Source organism: Drosophila erecta, unplaced genomic scaffold (genome assembly GCF_003286155.1).
Source record: "Drosophila erecta strain 14021-0224.00,06,07 unplaced genomic scaffold, DereRS2 tig00000126-arrow-pilon, whole genome shotgun sequence".
Lineage (NCBI taxonomy): Eukaryota > Metazoa > Arthropoda > Insecta > Diptera > Drosophilidae > Drosophila > Drosophila erecta.
This window is the reverse complement of record NW_020825209.1, coordinates 1707869-1722544: the sequence shown is the minus strand read 5'-3', so window position 1 is coordinate 1722544 and position 14676 is coordinate 1707869. Positions and strand designations below refer to the sequence as shown.

The 14676-nt window shown below is 42.9% G+C and overlaps 2 protein-coding genes across 5 annotated transcripts in view; one reads left to right on the top strand and one right to left on the bottom strand.

The window, feature by feature from the left end:
• LOC6550854 (cAMP-specific 3',5'-cyclic phosphodiesterase) overlaps nt 1-14676 on the bottom strand; it is a 90521-nt gene that overhangs the window by 13597 nt on the left and 62248 nt on the right. For 2 of the 4 annotated variants that reach the window (XM_026982231.1, XM_026982232.1), the window contains exons 2-4: nt 13115-14226; nt 6427-6603; nt 1575-1613 (exon numbers count right to left, since the gene is read on the bottom strand). In XM_026982231.1, the coding sequence (XP_026838032.1) occupies nt 1575-1613; nt 6427-6603; nt 13115-14049 (1151 nt within the window). In that variant the 5' untranslated portion in view covers nt 14050-14226. The remainder of the gene's footprint in view (nt 1-1574; nt 1614-6426; nt 6604-13114; nt 14227-14676) is intronic. The other 2 variants (XM_015155477.2, XM_015155472.2) reach the window with 2 other exon arrangements.
• On the top strand, nt 11325-12953 carry LOC6550853 (katanin p60 ATPase-containing subunit A-like 2). The gene has a single exon (XM_001976756.3). It carries the CDS (start codon nt 11413-11415, stop codon nt 12850-12852), a length of 1440 nt encoding a protein of 479 aa, XP_001976792.1. The 5' UTR covers nt 11325-11412; the 3' UTR covers nt 12853-12953.

Below are 14676 nucleotides of genomic sequence, written 5' to 3'. Positions count from 1 at the left end.
TTTGGCTCGGCTCAGCACAGCCATTTTCCATTTTCCGTTTTCCCCAGCCAGCCTGCCATTTCCATGCCACACACGCACACACGCCGCACACACAGCTATAAAAAGGAATTTCTATTTTTTTCGCCGCTGGGTGTGAATGACAAATCTGCAATGTGCAATGCATTTTCCCCGTACATATGTATATATATCAATGTGTATATAGTCTCTCACATATGTATATTGAAGCTAAAATTATGCGCCCGCAATCACGAGCACTCACGAATCATATTCAGGCACTCATAGTTTATTTTCTTCTTTTTTTGCTTCTGAGGCAATTGAGGCACTGGTGGCAGAGCAAATTTAATGCACGGGAAAAATGTATTTTATTTAGTTGACGATGAAGATGAAGCTGAAGCTGAAGCAAAGGCATTCCTCTACTGCTGCCCCATCTTGGGCCATATTTTGTTGGGGGTTTTGCGCTGTGGTTTTGGTCTTGTTTCGTTTGCCAGCGTTTCTTGGGTGTCACGCTGCGTATGAGTAATGCGGTACGTATACGCCCGGTGGTACGGCACTGCATGTGGCAACTAGACTGCGACCACAGCGGGTGACTTTCGCGAGAGAGTTCCCCCTGATTGACTTCTGCCAGAAATTATTCCGTTTTATTCATTTTCCCTATGTACACATTTCCCTTGTTTCTATTTAGCTGTGGTTTGTTTTTTTTTCTTTTTGGTGCCTCTTGCACTTTGGGGACAGGAAATAGGAAATGTTTTTCATATTTAAATTAGCTTGGCCTGCACTCAATAATATGCCAGATGGCCGCGTCATTCAATGTGTGACATTCCTTTCCTCTGCAACTCGTGACTGTCGAAGACAAATCGAAATGACTCAACGTTATGAGTCGAAAGATTCGATGCAAAGATGGGTGAAGTTCAAAGTCCTTTGAACCAAGGAAAGGCCAGGAACGTTTTGTTGGCCAAAAAGGGAATATACGCAAAGCCTACTATATATAACAAAGTGTGAAATATTCAGCTAAATATAAAAAAATTAAAGCAATGTTATATTGCTTAATTAACGTTCTCTTTAAAACTAGATTGTATAAATTACCATTATTGCTCAAGAATACATTGAACGAACCGAAAACATGATTTAATATAATATATTTATTAATAATATATATACAAATTTATTAATATAATATATCATATTAATTATGTATATAATAATATGATTTAATCTATCAATGATTGCAAGCAAGCAAAGTAAACAAAAAAGAAAAAAAAATTCAGCCATTGAAGGCCATAATAAAGGAGCTACAAATTAACCTTAAAAAGTTCGCAAACAGAATTTCGCAATATAATTATATGTTAACATATTGTTGGGTATGCAAGTAGTGAAACAAAAACCGCATGCAAATCACAAAATGCAGGACGACAATGGCGGAATGAAAACGGCAACAAACAACATACAAACATCAAATGCAAGGGCAGGCAAGACATAACGATAGAGATAGATAGATAGATAGAGAGAGACAGAGAAAGTGTGAGAGAGAGAGAGAGAGAGCGATATAGGCAGATCAGTTCTCTCGGCATACGTACGATCGGTCAACGAGTATAGAGGCTTCCTGTTCTTTAAACCTGGAAAAAGGGTTACAATCTTAATAAACAACGATAATACAGACAACAATCATAAGACTTGTACTAAGTTTAGTGAAGGAAATAGAGGGAATATAGGGAAAAACGGGGTAAACGGGGAAAAATATGTCAGAAACTAGGGAAAAATGTAGCTAACAATGAACGCAGGGAATAGGTTTCATTAAATAAGAAGTGTAAACTCAAATCACAATATGATATACAAATAAAAATACAAGTTATGTTTCTTTGAACTTTTGATTAAATATACTTGTATAACTCGAGCGCACTTTATTCTACGGGAAATGTAAAACTGTTGAGCTCTTTGGGCCACAAATGGAAACAAAGTTTACGCTGTTCAATTGTTACCTGATGTCAGTAAAAAAAAGTCTGTGTACACCCGTGTAATAATTTGAAATGCAGGCAGCTTTAGCCAAAAAACTGTTTATGTTTCGTACACAAAACGAAAACGAGACAAACAAACAATTTGTACACTAAGAAAACAACTTAATTTCGGATACATTAATGTTACGCATTATTGTTGAAACTATGCACGGCACTACGATCAAACATATTTGATTTAACTAGAAGTCTGCAATCGAAGTGTGAACTTAGCATTTGCTGCCAGAAATAACCATTTTGTGTTATACAAATTAACCATACACATTTCGCTGCGTGTATTTTCGCCGAGAGACCAATTGATGCGTCACGTGCAGCCAAATGCTGAGTGTGCGAGCGATGAGAACTGGGGGTTGAAGAGCGGGTGGAAAAGTGGGGCGCCAATTCCCGACGACTTTCGCTGACGCAGACAATGACCCCGCCGCATAGATCAGTGCAAATCCAGGGTAATGACGTCATGCCACCACGTCACAACAAACAGACGGACAAACAAAGTGTGGGGGGAGGAGAAGGAGAGCTGCGGCTGCACAAAAGTCGAAGTTGAAGTGTTGACATTTAAGCACATGGCCAAAAGGACACCCAGCCAACCAGCTAACCAGCCAACAGCCCCGCCCCTTTTGGCAACTGACTTCGCCGCCCATTTGTCTCCTGCATTTAGAACTATGTGTGTGCAAATGTCATTGGGCGCAAATAAAGGGGGCGGGCGGGCAGTGCAAAGGCCCTTTTACATAATAGGAGGTCAACTAATCGGACCTTTGGCGACATTACGTTATCTAACTTTGTTTGGTTTGGCAATACAGCAAGCTCGTAGCATTCATTGTGTACGACATTCGTTCATTTGAACGTTGCTAACTATAACATTTATAATATTGTGTTTTTTTTCTTTGGTCTTCGTACTTCCACCGCAGCAAAGTGGACTTAAGGGAAATAAAAAGTCGCTTAACCTATTTGGATATCCAGCACCTCAGTTAAGCCGAAGCTAAGCCACAAACATCGCAAAATCCGAAATGCCGAGGATTTTCTCTGGATTTCACATCATCTTCTTTGCAATTCCTTAAACTCTTATTCCAATTCGGTTTTCATTTGGCCATCGCTCAGTAGTTTTTCCATCAGTTTATAAAGTTAATGGCAACACAAGTTGCAGCCAACAGGATGAATTTCAAAAGGAATTTGCATGCTTGGTTGGACAAAAACTTTTGTCGAGGGGGCCAAGTCACCTGATTCAGTTTTTTGGGGATGAATTAAGTTAAGGCCAGAATTTATGATTTGAGGGTGGGATAATTTCGCTTAGAAGTAATTCTCTGTTGAATCTATTAGCATTCTTTCCTTTTGTCTTACATTAGATGTATTTAAATTACTTTGATTTTCTAGTACGCTACATTTTTTGTTTGTTTATTGTAGTGAACAAGTCTTGGAAATCCTACCCCACTACAAGAATTGTTTTGCTGCCAACAATTGTTTTCTGAAAACAATTCCACTTAACTGCATCTATTATTATTGTTGCCATGATTATTTTCTCGTTTTTCGGTTTGGCTGTCCGAAAATGTGAGATGGAACATCCCGATATGCCGACAACAAAATATTATGACTAATTGTGAGCTGTTTTCCGCAAATGACGACCTTGACATTTACACGGAAAATAACAAAATCGCCAAATGGACGGGATGCGATGGATGTTTGTGGGTGGTATGCAAGACAGAATTTCGGACAGTCGGCTAATTATTTGTTATTGGTGTTGAAATCTTTATGAAACTTGGTCGTCAGTCAATGGTTTCAGTACTGGTATGGTGAATGGTGGGTGTATGGTGCTCACTCAGCTCAGGATTCCCATTCCATCCATAAATACGTGTGTGTAATTGACAGCTCATCAGGAACATTGTTTGAAAGTGGCAGCCCCTAGAAATATTCAACTTGATTGAAAGCAAACGCAGCGTGCGTTGAAAGGTGAAGATTGCCACTCCCCTTTCCCTTCCCCTGACCCCCTTTCCCCCCCTAACCGCCCACAAGTTTCATTCTCTGGTTTTCCCACGACGCTTTCCCCAGGGCAGGAAAGTCGGAAAAGAGGGACAGTTTGGCAGGCCGAAAAACTTTGAAGGCAGACAAAAGTTTCTCGGCTTCCATGCCACATCGAAAACAAATGCAAATTGCGTTGCTGTCGCCTGCCAAAAACATTTGACCGTAAAGGGAAAACTACAACAACACCTGAGGAAAAGCAACCACGCCTACAACAATAACGTTGGCCAAGAAGTTCGAACAATGGTCGAATGGGTGGAACAAAACGCCTATTTCAACTAATATTGAGTTGGTCTTACTTGAAAGAATTACACTGCAGCCAGAATTTCAAATGTAATTTTTTTTATAATTTACAGTTTAAAACTTGAAATTGCTGCACTAAATACAACCTATTTTATTGACAGTGTTTTTTGCTTTCTATAAATAAAGCTCATTAGCCACATTATTCTGTGATTGAGTTTTCCCCTTTTGATCGTAAATGTTCTCGCTACTCGGGGATTCAAGATGTTTTCCGCCCTGATTTTAAGTGTTCTATTTTCTTTTGTAATTTTACAGCCATAGTTTGTGCCATATATTCACAAAAAAAAAAAAAAAAAAAAAATTAAGTGGGGGAAACTGAAAAGTGGCAAGGGCAAGCTCGCTTTTGGCGCTGTAAAAATGTAAATATTTTGCCAGTCTTTCATCGCGATTTTCCCACTTTTCAGCCTTTCCCCATCTTTTTCCTGGTGATCATTAACCGCCTCCCACTTTTGTTGTTGTTCTTGTTGTGATTGTTGTTGTTATTGCAGCTGCATGTGTAATTAGGGGCTATTGTTTTTGTGCATATCACATCTGTACGTGTAAGTTTTCGGTTCAGTGTGTGTGTGTGTGTGAGGGAATTTCTCTTTTGTCTGTGTTTCCGTGGACGCTGCCAAAACGGCAAAAAAAAAAAAATAAAAAGAAAATAGTGGGAGTACAGGGGGTGCACTCAAAAATACAGCAGCCAGAAAGCTTGCCAAAAAAAACTGACACTCACTGTGAAACACACTCAACAACAAAAACGGAAGTAAAAAAAGTGCATTTCCGGCCTCAGTGTTGCATAACGCTATTTTGGCCATGCATGTGTAATGACTGTTTTTTTTTTTTTTTTTGGGAAAGGGAAAACTACTGTGACTAACTAATTGAAGTTCAGGCCTTAGGCGCTATAAAAGCTGTGGACAAAATATGCACAACATCAGGCAGCAGATGCAGTGCGAAAAAATGCCTCTACATAGGGCTTAAATTTAATGTTGTAAGGTTTAACAAAAGGGTCGGAAAACCAGCAAAAGTCACAGAAATCCCACAGAGTGTCGAAGGGGAAAAAGTAGGGGTGGAAAATGTGGACAGCAAGCCTCGGAGCCTTAAAATGCCAGCAAAGTTGTTGCACTTTTCGCCTGTGTGCCCCTGGAATTTTGCTGGCTCTTCATAGAGAGCCAATCTGCCCCTTCCTGTCAGCTTCGCACCTCATATCCCTAGCCGTATTCAAATATCTCTCGTCAAGTTCATGTGTGTGCTCTAGGCTAAGCCATCCTTTAAACACACAGCGAACAAATTTTGAAAACTGAATACGCATTAAAGCAGTGTTTATTAAAAAACTTATTTCATAATTGCTCAAGTGAAAAATATAAGTGTAAATGATAAGAAAATGCTAAACCGAAAGGGAAAGCTTAAATTGTATTTCTTTTACAGCAAGTAGTAGTAGTAGTAGTGGGAATTATAGATATGCAGCGGAAAGGGAGAAGCAGGGCCATTATTAAATGAAATAGAAATACTTTCTATATAGTGCTGGTAGAGTCGAGAAAAACAAGACATGTACAGAATAGTAGGAAACCTTCTTTAAATAGACAGAGAAAGAGACACGCTTAATAAAATAAGGAGAGTACAGGCATAAACGATTAAATGGTGTTGGTAGAGACCAAGTAGAGCAGAGAAAGAAGGCCAATACAGAAGAGGGACCCCCTCCCCGCCATCAGAACGAATAATAGTATCGAATTGTATAGGTAAACAGTGTAGATAAACACCACAGAAAACAACAATAAACGGACTCAAAGTAATCGTATCAGAAAAATGGCCCAGCCAAGCAAAGGAAACCCCAAAAGCGAAAAACGATAATCAAAGCTGTTTTTGGGGGAAAGGCGGAGCCACAAACATGGAAAAGGTGTCGAAAATGGCCAGCTCATCACCATCTCAGCTTCAAATTGGACAGGTGAATGTGTATGGTTGGCATTCACACAAAAATAATAATAATAATAATAATAGAGGGGGAGAAGAAATCAGCTCAAAACTTATGCAATAATGAATTATATACATTTATGTATATATCGTAAATGGGGAGAAATGGGAAATCAAGTGCTGTTCAAAGAAAATGTAGCATGTTCAAGTCACTTACCTTTCGCTAGCGATGCTTGAGTTTCGGGACATGGACTTGGGCGACATCTCAAAGTCCGAATCGGAGCGATATAGAAACGATTCGCGGCGCTGCGGCAAATTCTGTAGTACCAAACCGGCGCTGGGAGAGCCGCCCTCGAGCGGTGATCGAGCGCCCTGGCCATTTTCTACATCGAAGCTGGAACGGTAATGTTGGAAAAATCAGATTAGCATGCCTTTCTTTTAGATGTCAATTAATTGTAGATGGCATATAATTGGCTACAGCCCCCTGACACACATCGTTTGTCAGCCAAAGAAATGGACTGAAAATGACGGAAAATGTGAGGGCAAAGCCACCGGAAACGGAAGCGCGCCTAACAAGGCACATTTAAAGTTTCATTTCGTTAGTCATCTCTTGCGCTTCCTTTTTTTTTTTTTTTTTTTTTTTTTTTGTTCAGCTCAGTTGTCTGCGGCATAAAGTTTTTCTGGCTGGCAGAATTCTCGTAACAAGTCCGTCGTCCCCCTACCAATAAATTTACAAAAAAAAACTAAGGGAAAAGTCAGTACGGTTCGCCAGAAAATGTGAAAGGAAAGTTTGCTCAATTCTGGCCAAGTCTCCGAGTTTTGGGGGAGATATTCAAAAAAAAATAAAAAAAAATTAAGTAAAAGAAACGGCCCTATAACTGCCGGGTCATCTAGACCAAAAAAAGGACGTTCTTCAATTTGCCGCTAGGTGACATCTAGCCGCCACTTTTAGCAATACCAATTTAATCTGACATATACAAGCTAAATTCGACATTATATAAAACCATACATACCACTTATAAAGTGGAACCATAAGTATATCATTGACAAACGTGACTAACTATAGTCTGGATACACAATCAAGAAACAGACTTATATTCAAGTGAAGTGAAAACCAAACGAATTGGTAACTGAAAAATATCAATTCGTATGGCTCCGACACTTACTCGCAACTTTCTTGTCTTCTATACTGCTGAGAACCCCAGCCCACTTCTTGAGCTTTTCAAACACCTCCCTTTCATTTTCCTCGCAAGACTGAGGAAAAGTCGTAAAGAAAAATGATGTTTTAAGTAAAATTTATACCGGGGTCATTAAGTAAACTTGGCACAAAGTTGTTGCCGCTTGTTGCTACTGCCAATGTTTGTTTTTTTTTTTTCGTTTTTAAGAGAGGGCAGGGAAGGTGGAAAGTGATGGTGGGAAAATGTTGGAAAAAGGGGGCGGTGAGCAACAATGTCGCCAGATTCCCTAGCATACTTTGTGGCGCTTTCCCGCAAAAGTTATGGCAACAGCAGCGGCGGCGACAAACAGTTTTCAGTTTAGTTTCAGTTTCAGTTTCCAGATTCGGGCATACACTTTGCCGCCATTCTTTTTGTCAAATTTTGTATTTTTAATGGTGCTAGGAGCAATCTTTATTGTGGCTCTACATTGAAGAGTGCTATTGTTTTGTTTTTGTTTTTTTGTGCATAGTCAAAACAGTTGCGTACGCAAAATAGGAAAATTGATCCTTTGTGGAATTGGTTTTTAACTGGTATTCTTCTTTTATTTGTTCGAAACTGGAAATATACACTTTATAAGATAGAATTTTATTATTTTTCCATGTAGCATGGCAAAGCGAATTATATGCTGTTAATAAAAACTGAAAACCACACAAAGAAAATGCAAAAAATAATAGAAATACGTTGTATTTTACAAGAATGAGTTGAGTATTTAAAATCCGAAAAGTAATTGAACTTGCGTACCATTTCTATTCATTTAATTTAAGCCAGTATATTCGTGGCTCAATGAACTTCTTGTACTTTTCCCTGTTCATCTGTTCACTCATCTGCTTGTTTTCCTTGCTTTTGTTCTCGTCCGTGCCCAATATTTATTTAGTTACTTTGTAATGCACTAGAGCATTCATTCGCACCGTGAATGCAGCATTCATTCCCTTCAAAGTCGCCGAATACTTGGCGCCTGCTTATCCTGACGTTCCAAGGACCTGTCGTAGCACTCGGAAAGGACTCGCACAACATGGAGACACAAAAAGCAACACTCAAGCTCATAAAGCATCCTGTCAGAGCCAGCGGACAAAAAACGCAGATAAACCAAACAAAAAATGTGAGCAAGGCGTGAAGAAAGGCCAAATGGAAAACAAAAGATGGGCGAGTGAAAGAGAGGCCCAGCTGGGCCAACGAGAGAGACGAAACTATTGAAATAAATCCCCTTCGTCCAAACAGTGCAGCTTATGGAGTAGCGTCACCTGGAATATCCGAAACACGTGGTCACTTTAAACGCGATGCACAAGTTGAAAGCTACGAGTTGCTACGGATAGTTAAAAATCTTAAGAGTTACCATTCATTCAGAAAATATGTATTTATACATAATATATCCCTGGAAATAAACGCTGTAGCATTCAAATGGCAGGAGCTTCGGAAATTTGGGTTGAGCTATCCACTATTTACCGACAGAACACATACATACATACGTCTCTATGCTTTGAGCAACTCCCAGACTTTCTTTATTTATAATTGCATACTTGCAGGCGCACCCAAACACAATTACGTGCGAGTGTGTGGGTGGTGCTGCTGGGTTATATTCTTCTTTCTTTCTTTCCCTATTTTGTGTTTTTTTTTTTTTTTTTTTTTTTGGGTGGTCGAGTGGGTTTTCCTTCGTTTAAGCCGTGACGTGCTTCCAGCCACACAGTCGCACTCAAGCCGGATGAAGGCGAAAGTAGCTGGCTGGCGGAAGATTGGCATTGTTGTTGTGCCCAGGGGGGTGCGGTGCGGGAAGGGGGGCGGATAAGCTGGAGAAAGCGGCGAAAGTAGGGGGGGAAGGCGGAAGTGGTAGGTTGGAGGAGTCGGGAGAAACGGAAGTGTGCCCGACGGCAGCTCTTCATGTGCCTAATTATATGTGCAAATAAATGAACGACGCATACTGATTGTGTGGGTGTGGGTGCGAGTGTGCCGGAGTGTGTGTGTGTGTGCGAGCCATTTGTGTGTTTAGGGTCCGTGTTTATACACAGCCCTATGCATGTGTGTGTGTGTCATAGATGTTTGCCAAAGACAAAAGGTTGGCGCTTTCGAATAAAAAGAGCGCTAAGCTCAACGCCCAGCGCCAACTTAATTAGTTTGTTAAACTCGCAGCTCTCACACACACACTCACACTCACAAATGCACTTAAAGGGTGTCTGTGAGAGCTCTTTGGCAGGAAAAACGGCGCGCCAGTCTGGGAAAACAAAGGAAAACAGAAGCATTTTCAACAACAGCGGATGATTTATAAAGGAAAATTGTTATTTTGTTGTGTTCTTGAAGTAATAAACTATGTTATAAGAATTCATGGAGCAAAATGACTAGATTTTGTGCTGATAATATTAAATTTAGTAGGCTCACTTCTGAAACCCCCTTCATTTTTAATCACATACACCAGCATGTCTTGAGGAATTCTACCAACGAGGGTAAGTGGCAAGTGGCCTTTCACTCCCACAACACATGCAGCAAAATAACGCCAGTCGAAAGACCTTGAGAGGAAATGGAAGCCCGAAAAGAATTTGAAAATAAAATAACCAAAAATCCAAAACCCAAAGAAAACTGCTGGCGCACGAGACAGTGCACTGAATGCAGCTGTGGGTGCGAAAAGGTGGGTTTCTAGTGGGTGGATGGTGGGTGGCTCGTGAGAGGAAAGAAAAACTGTCACAAGGCCATTAACAAAGCCTGATACTGACTGCCATGAGGTTGGACGATGATGGAAGACAGAAGGGGTGGGGTGGTGGTGGTGGGGGGGAAAAAAAAATTAAAATTGCGAAGCAAAATAAAATGAGCACAGCCACCCATGTAAACCAACGCTTTTCCACAGAAAAAAAGCTCAAGTGTCTAATGTGTACTTAGTTTCATGTTATAAACACTATTGACACTAGTCGGAAATCCTATAACGAAATATTACCACAGATTCATATAGATATAAGTACCAACAAGTCCGAACTGAAGCAAAAACGCGTTGGTTTTTTCCAGCGTGTGATAATGTTTTTTAAAGTCGAGGTGATATGGATGGATGGGCTGCAAATGGAAAATGAGGGCGATGGGCGGTGGGTGGATGTTGCATGTGCATGTTGAATAATTTCACCTGACAGGGCGTGTCTTGTATGTGTATGTGTGTGTGGGTGTGGGTGTGGGTGTGTGTGCGGACAGGATACGCTGATTTTCATTTCATTGCGTTGTGCATTTGATTAACCATCTGGCGCCGTCATCTCTCGCCAAATTGAGCATGTTGCCAGCTCTTGGCAACCATTTTCGGGTGGGAAAAGCGAGGGAAATGCGAAATGGAATAGCGGGGAAAAGCCAGTATCAAGGGGAAACTGAGGGCTGTTGAAAATGCACAACGAACAATTAAGTGCACTAACCAATTGAGAGGACTCAATTGCGGCCAACTGATCTGGCAATTTGCGTGCCATGGCATGCCATTGGATTAGTTCAGGATTTGTTTGGTAAACACTACAAGCTCAGAGTAGAAAACATGGTTATTAGTAAAAGCCTAGGCCATTAAACGTACAGGTACCATGAATCAAGTATTATATCATCAGTTAGTAAAGTTTAGTTTTCCCTTTTTGACGCAGGTCTCTTTCTGTGCATTTCCCAGCTGCAGCTGTTTGAAGTAAGGCAGCATGACAATGAACAAACCACAAGTCACTGCAAGTATGAGATTTTAGTGGTTTTCCTGCTCTCCCTGCATTTTTAATTAGTTACATGCATAATCAGACATGAAATGCCAAAGCCGCATAGTTTTTCAGCTTTATTATTTCCAGCGGTTGCCTAGGAAAACGTAATAAAATAAATGTAAGCCTCTAACGCGTAACATGGCAACCCCTGCCATTCGTTATGACAACCCGGTGTTTCATTTGCATGTAAAAACTACTTGTGAGCAACACAGACAGTCGGGAAATTTACGCCAGATAGTTGATCAAATTGCAGGGGCTGCAAAACAACCGAGATCCATTCCCAAAAAGCCTTAAATGAAGACACAGGGTAAATACGGAGTGACGGCCACGGCGGCTGCCCAAGTTCTTTGCGAGGATGTGAGAAATTTCAGCACACGACGCCGCAATATTCTCTACCTAATGCACCGATATCTGGTGGAGAATGGATACTATGCGAGTGCCGAGTCCTTGAAAAACGAAGGACGTCTCTCCGACGAGTACGAACTGTGCGACAATATCGACCTGGATGCCATGTACCTGGAGTATGCCAGCTTTTACAACATGAAATTCGGTAAATATCCGAAAATCCTCAAAAAAATGGCAGCCAAAATTAAGGTGGATGTGGGTGGAAAGGCGCAGGAGAAGTCGGCGGTCAAGGAACTGCCAAAGAAACCACCGCCAGCGGATGCTTCTCTGGCCAATTGGCACATTGGTGTCGGGGCAGCCACACAGGCATTGAGTAGCGAACAGCCGTTGCAGATAAAGAAAATGGAAACGGCAACGGCAACGGAATCGAATGGCCAGGAAAATGCTTGCGAAATCGAACACGGTCATTTGGGTGGTGATGATATACTGTTCTCCTCCATGGACTGGCAATCTCTGGCGGAATTGGTCAAGACTTCCATACTGCAGGAGAATATAAAGATCAAATGGTCGGATGTATGTGGAAATCAGCGTGCAATTGAGTTGATCAAGGAGGCCGTGCTGACGCCCATCGAGTTTCCTCAATTATTCGCACATGGCCTGAAGCCATGGAGATCCCTGCTCCTCCACGGCCCACCGGGCAGTGGAAAAACCCTGCTGGCCAAGGCTTTGTATTCCGAGACACAGGGACAGGTGACCTTCTTCAATATAACTGCCAGCATAATGGTCAGCAAGTGGCGGGGCGAGTCCGAAAAGATCCTGCGAGTCCTCTTCCACATGGCAGCGAAGAGAGCACCATCGGTGATTTTCTTCGATGAAATCGAGAGTTTGACCTCGAAAAGGGACAGGGCCACGGATCACGAGAGTTCCAAGCGCTTTAAGAACGAACTGTTGCAGCTTTTGGACGGCATGGAGCACTCTTTGAACGGCGTTTTCGTCCTGGCCAGCACCAATTTGCCCTGGGACATTGATGAGGCCTTTCTGCGGCGCTTCGAGAAGAAACTGCTGGTCCAACTGCCCAATGCGGCGGAGAGAAGTTGCCTCATTAATCGGCTGCTGGGCAGCAGCGTATCCCTGAGCCCCCGACTTCTCGACCAGCTGGTGGTGATCTCCGATCAGTTCACCGGCGACGAAATACGACTGGCTTGCAAGGAGATCAGCATGCATCGGGTGCGTTGTGCCACCAAGATTGGGGATCGAGCCACCGGCTTACATAAGGAATCCCCGGCGGCCATCGAAGCCAATGTGGAGAAGGCCTTCCGGCAAGTGCGGCCTTTGGGCCAGAAGCTGTTGGCCAAGCACGAGCAGTGGCAGCAGGAAAACGGCTCCTAGGCTGGGACTATCTTTCCATTTACTGCGCGGACCCCATATATATTTCTTAAAAACCTTCTATTTAGCATACGTTTTTTTTTAACTACAATAAAACATATGAACACGTTCATGAACTTAGTTTACCTTTTAATGTCTGCCGAAAGGCGTGGCAAAACTAATCTCGTATAGCCACTAACTTGGCCAGTGGTTGAAGTGTATTCTTGTGAGCCTATTCTTTTAAAATATGTTCAATATATTGCACACAAAACCCGTCATTTGTTACCTGCCCGTGGTGCGCCTCCTGGCCCCGGCGATCGTCATCCGGGAGACATATCTCCGGATCCGTCCGCTCGACCTGCGCTGCGAGGTATTCCCGGTGGTCACCGACTTGACGCTGTACTCCGTGGCCGTGGAGCTGCGGCGATCGCTGGTCATCAAATCGGAACACATAGATGAGGACAGAATGGAGGCAGCCGATCTGCGCTTGCCGCCCGTAAAGGTGCCTCCACCGCTCGACGAGGTGTTGGTGGCGGAACTATCCGATCTGGAGAAGAGCGAGGACCTCTTGCTGCGGCCGGATGATCCGGTGCCGGTGGCATCCTGGATATTGCTGTAGAACTCCTCGGTCTCCCGGTCGTAGGTCTCATCCTCATCGTCCTCGTCCATGGGATCCACATCGAACTCCTCGCCTTCCGCCTCCGTGGCCATTGTATCACTTCTCTGGCTGAGTGACCGAATGCCACGATTACCATTCGATAGGGACGACGATTGCTGTTGCAGTTGGTAGTACTCGTGGCAATCTCCTCGTGAGCCCCGGGATCTACTGCTCCCGCTCAGATATCGATAGGGCGCCGAGCTGGAGTTGCTGGTGGTGCTCAGGGAGTGTCGTTTGCTGGGGCTGACTTCCAAGGTGCCGCCATTGGTGACCTCGCCTCCGCCGCCGCCATCGCTGTCGCCACCGCCCACGCTTCCGCTGAAGGTGACCTCATGGAATTTGGATGATTTTCGGCGGGTCCTCGGCCCCATTCCGTCGCCGTTGTTACCCAGCGAAATCGAGGGTCTCGGCCGATTGTTGTTCTCGCCCTTTTGATTCAGATCGCCGCGATGATCCTCCCCGCCCTCCGGCATCAGGGTCAAGGCCAGGGCAGGTCGACCTCGTTTTCTGCTCCACGGAAAGGCCCGAATAAATGCAAAGATGATGAACAACGTGGCTATCATCTTGGCACAAAATCTCTTCTACTTTCCCACTGGGCTATCTCGTCCTCTAGAAAATGGCACGCACATCCTTGGGCATTTTGATTTCGTCGTCGGATTTTCAATTTTCTAATAACACTTGTGTCGATTTATTTTTCTTTTGCACTTGCTCTTATGTTAACTAAGTTCGAGTTCGGGTTTCTGTTGTTTTTTTCAGAAAGAGAAAGAGTTGTTAAATGCGAGGCGTGGCGAGACAGAGGGGGGTGGGGTGGAAAAGCGGAGCTGCAGTTGACAGACACGTGGCCCGAATGATGGATCAACAGTCAGCGCTGACAGCCCAGGAAAATGAGGGAAAAGCCAGGAAGGAGAATCACATATCCAGGCACTAATAATGTAGCTTCAAATTAGATTCGAAAACAATCTCAAAATGTCACTAAACAAAGTGCACTTCTCGCGCACATGCATATATTGCAAACCAAAAGTTTTACATTATATTTAGCTTAAGGTTAGGTTCTCAACTGACTTAATGTTATGATTCGTTCAAGAAGGAAAACCCAAAACCACTTGAAAATCGAAATTTGTTTGTTGTTACGTTAAACGACTGCAAATACATTTTCCACTCTCTGCGTGTTTGCCGTTTCCTGAGCCACG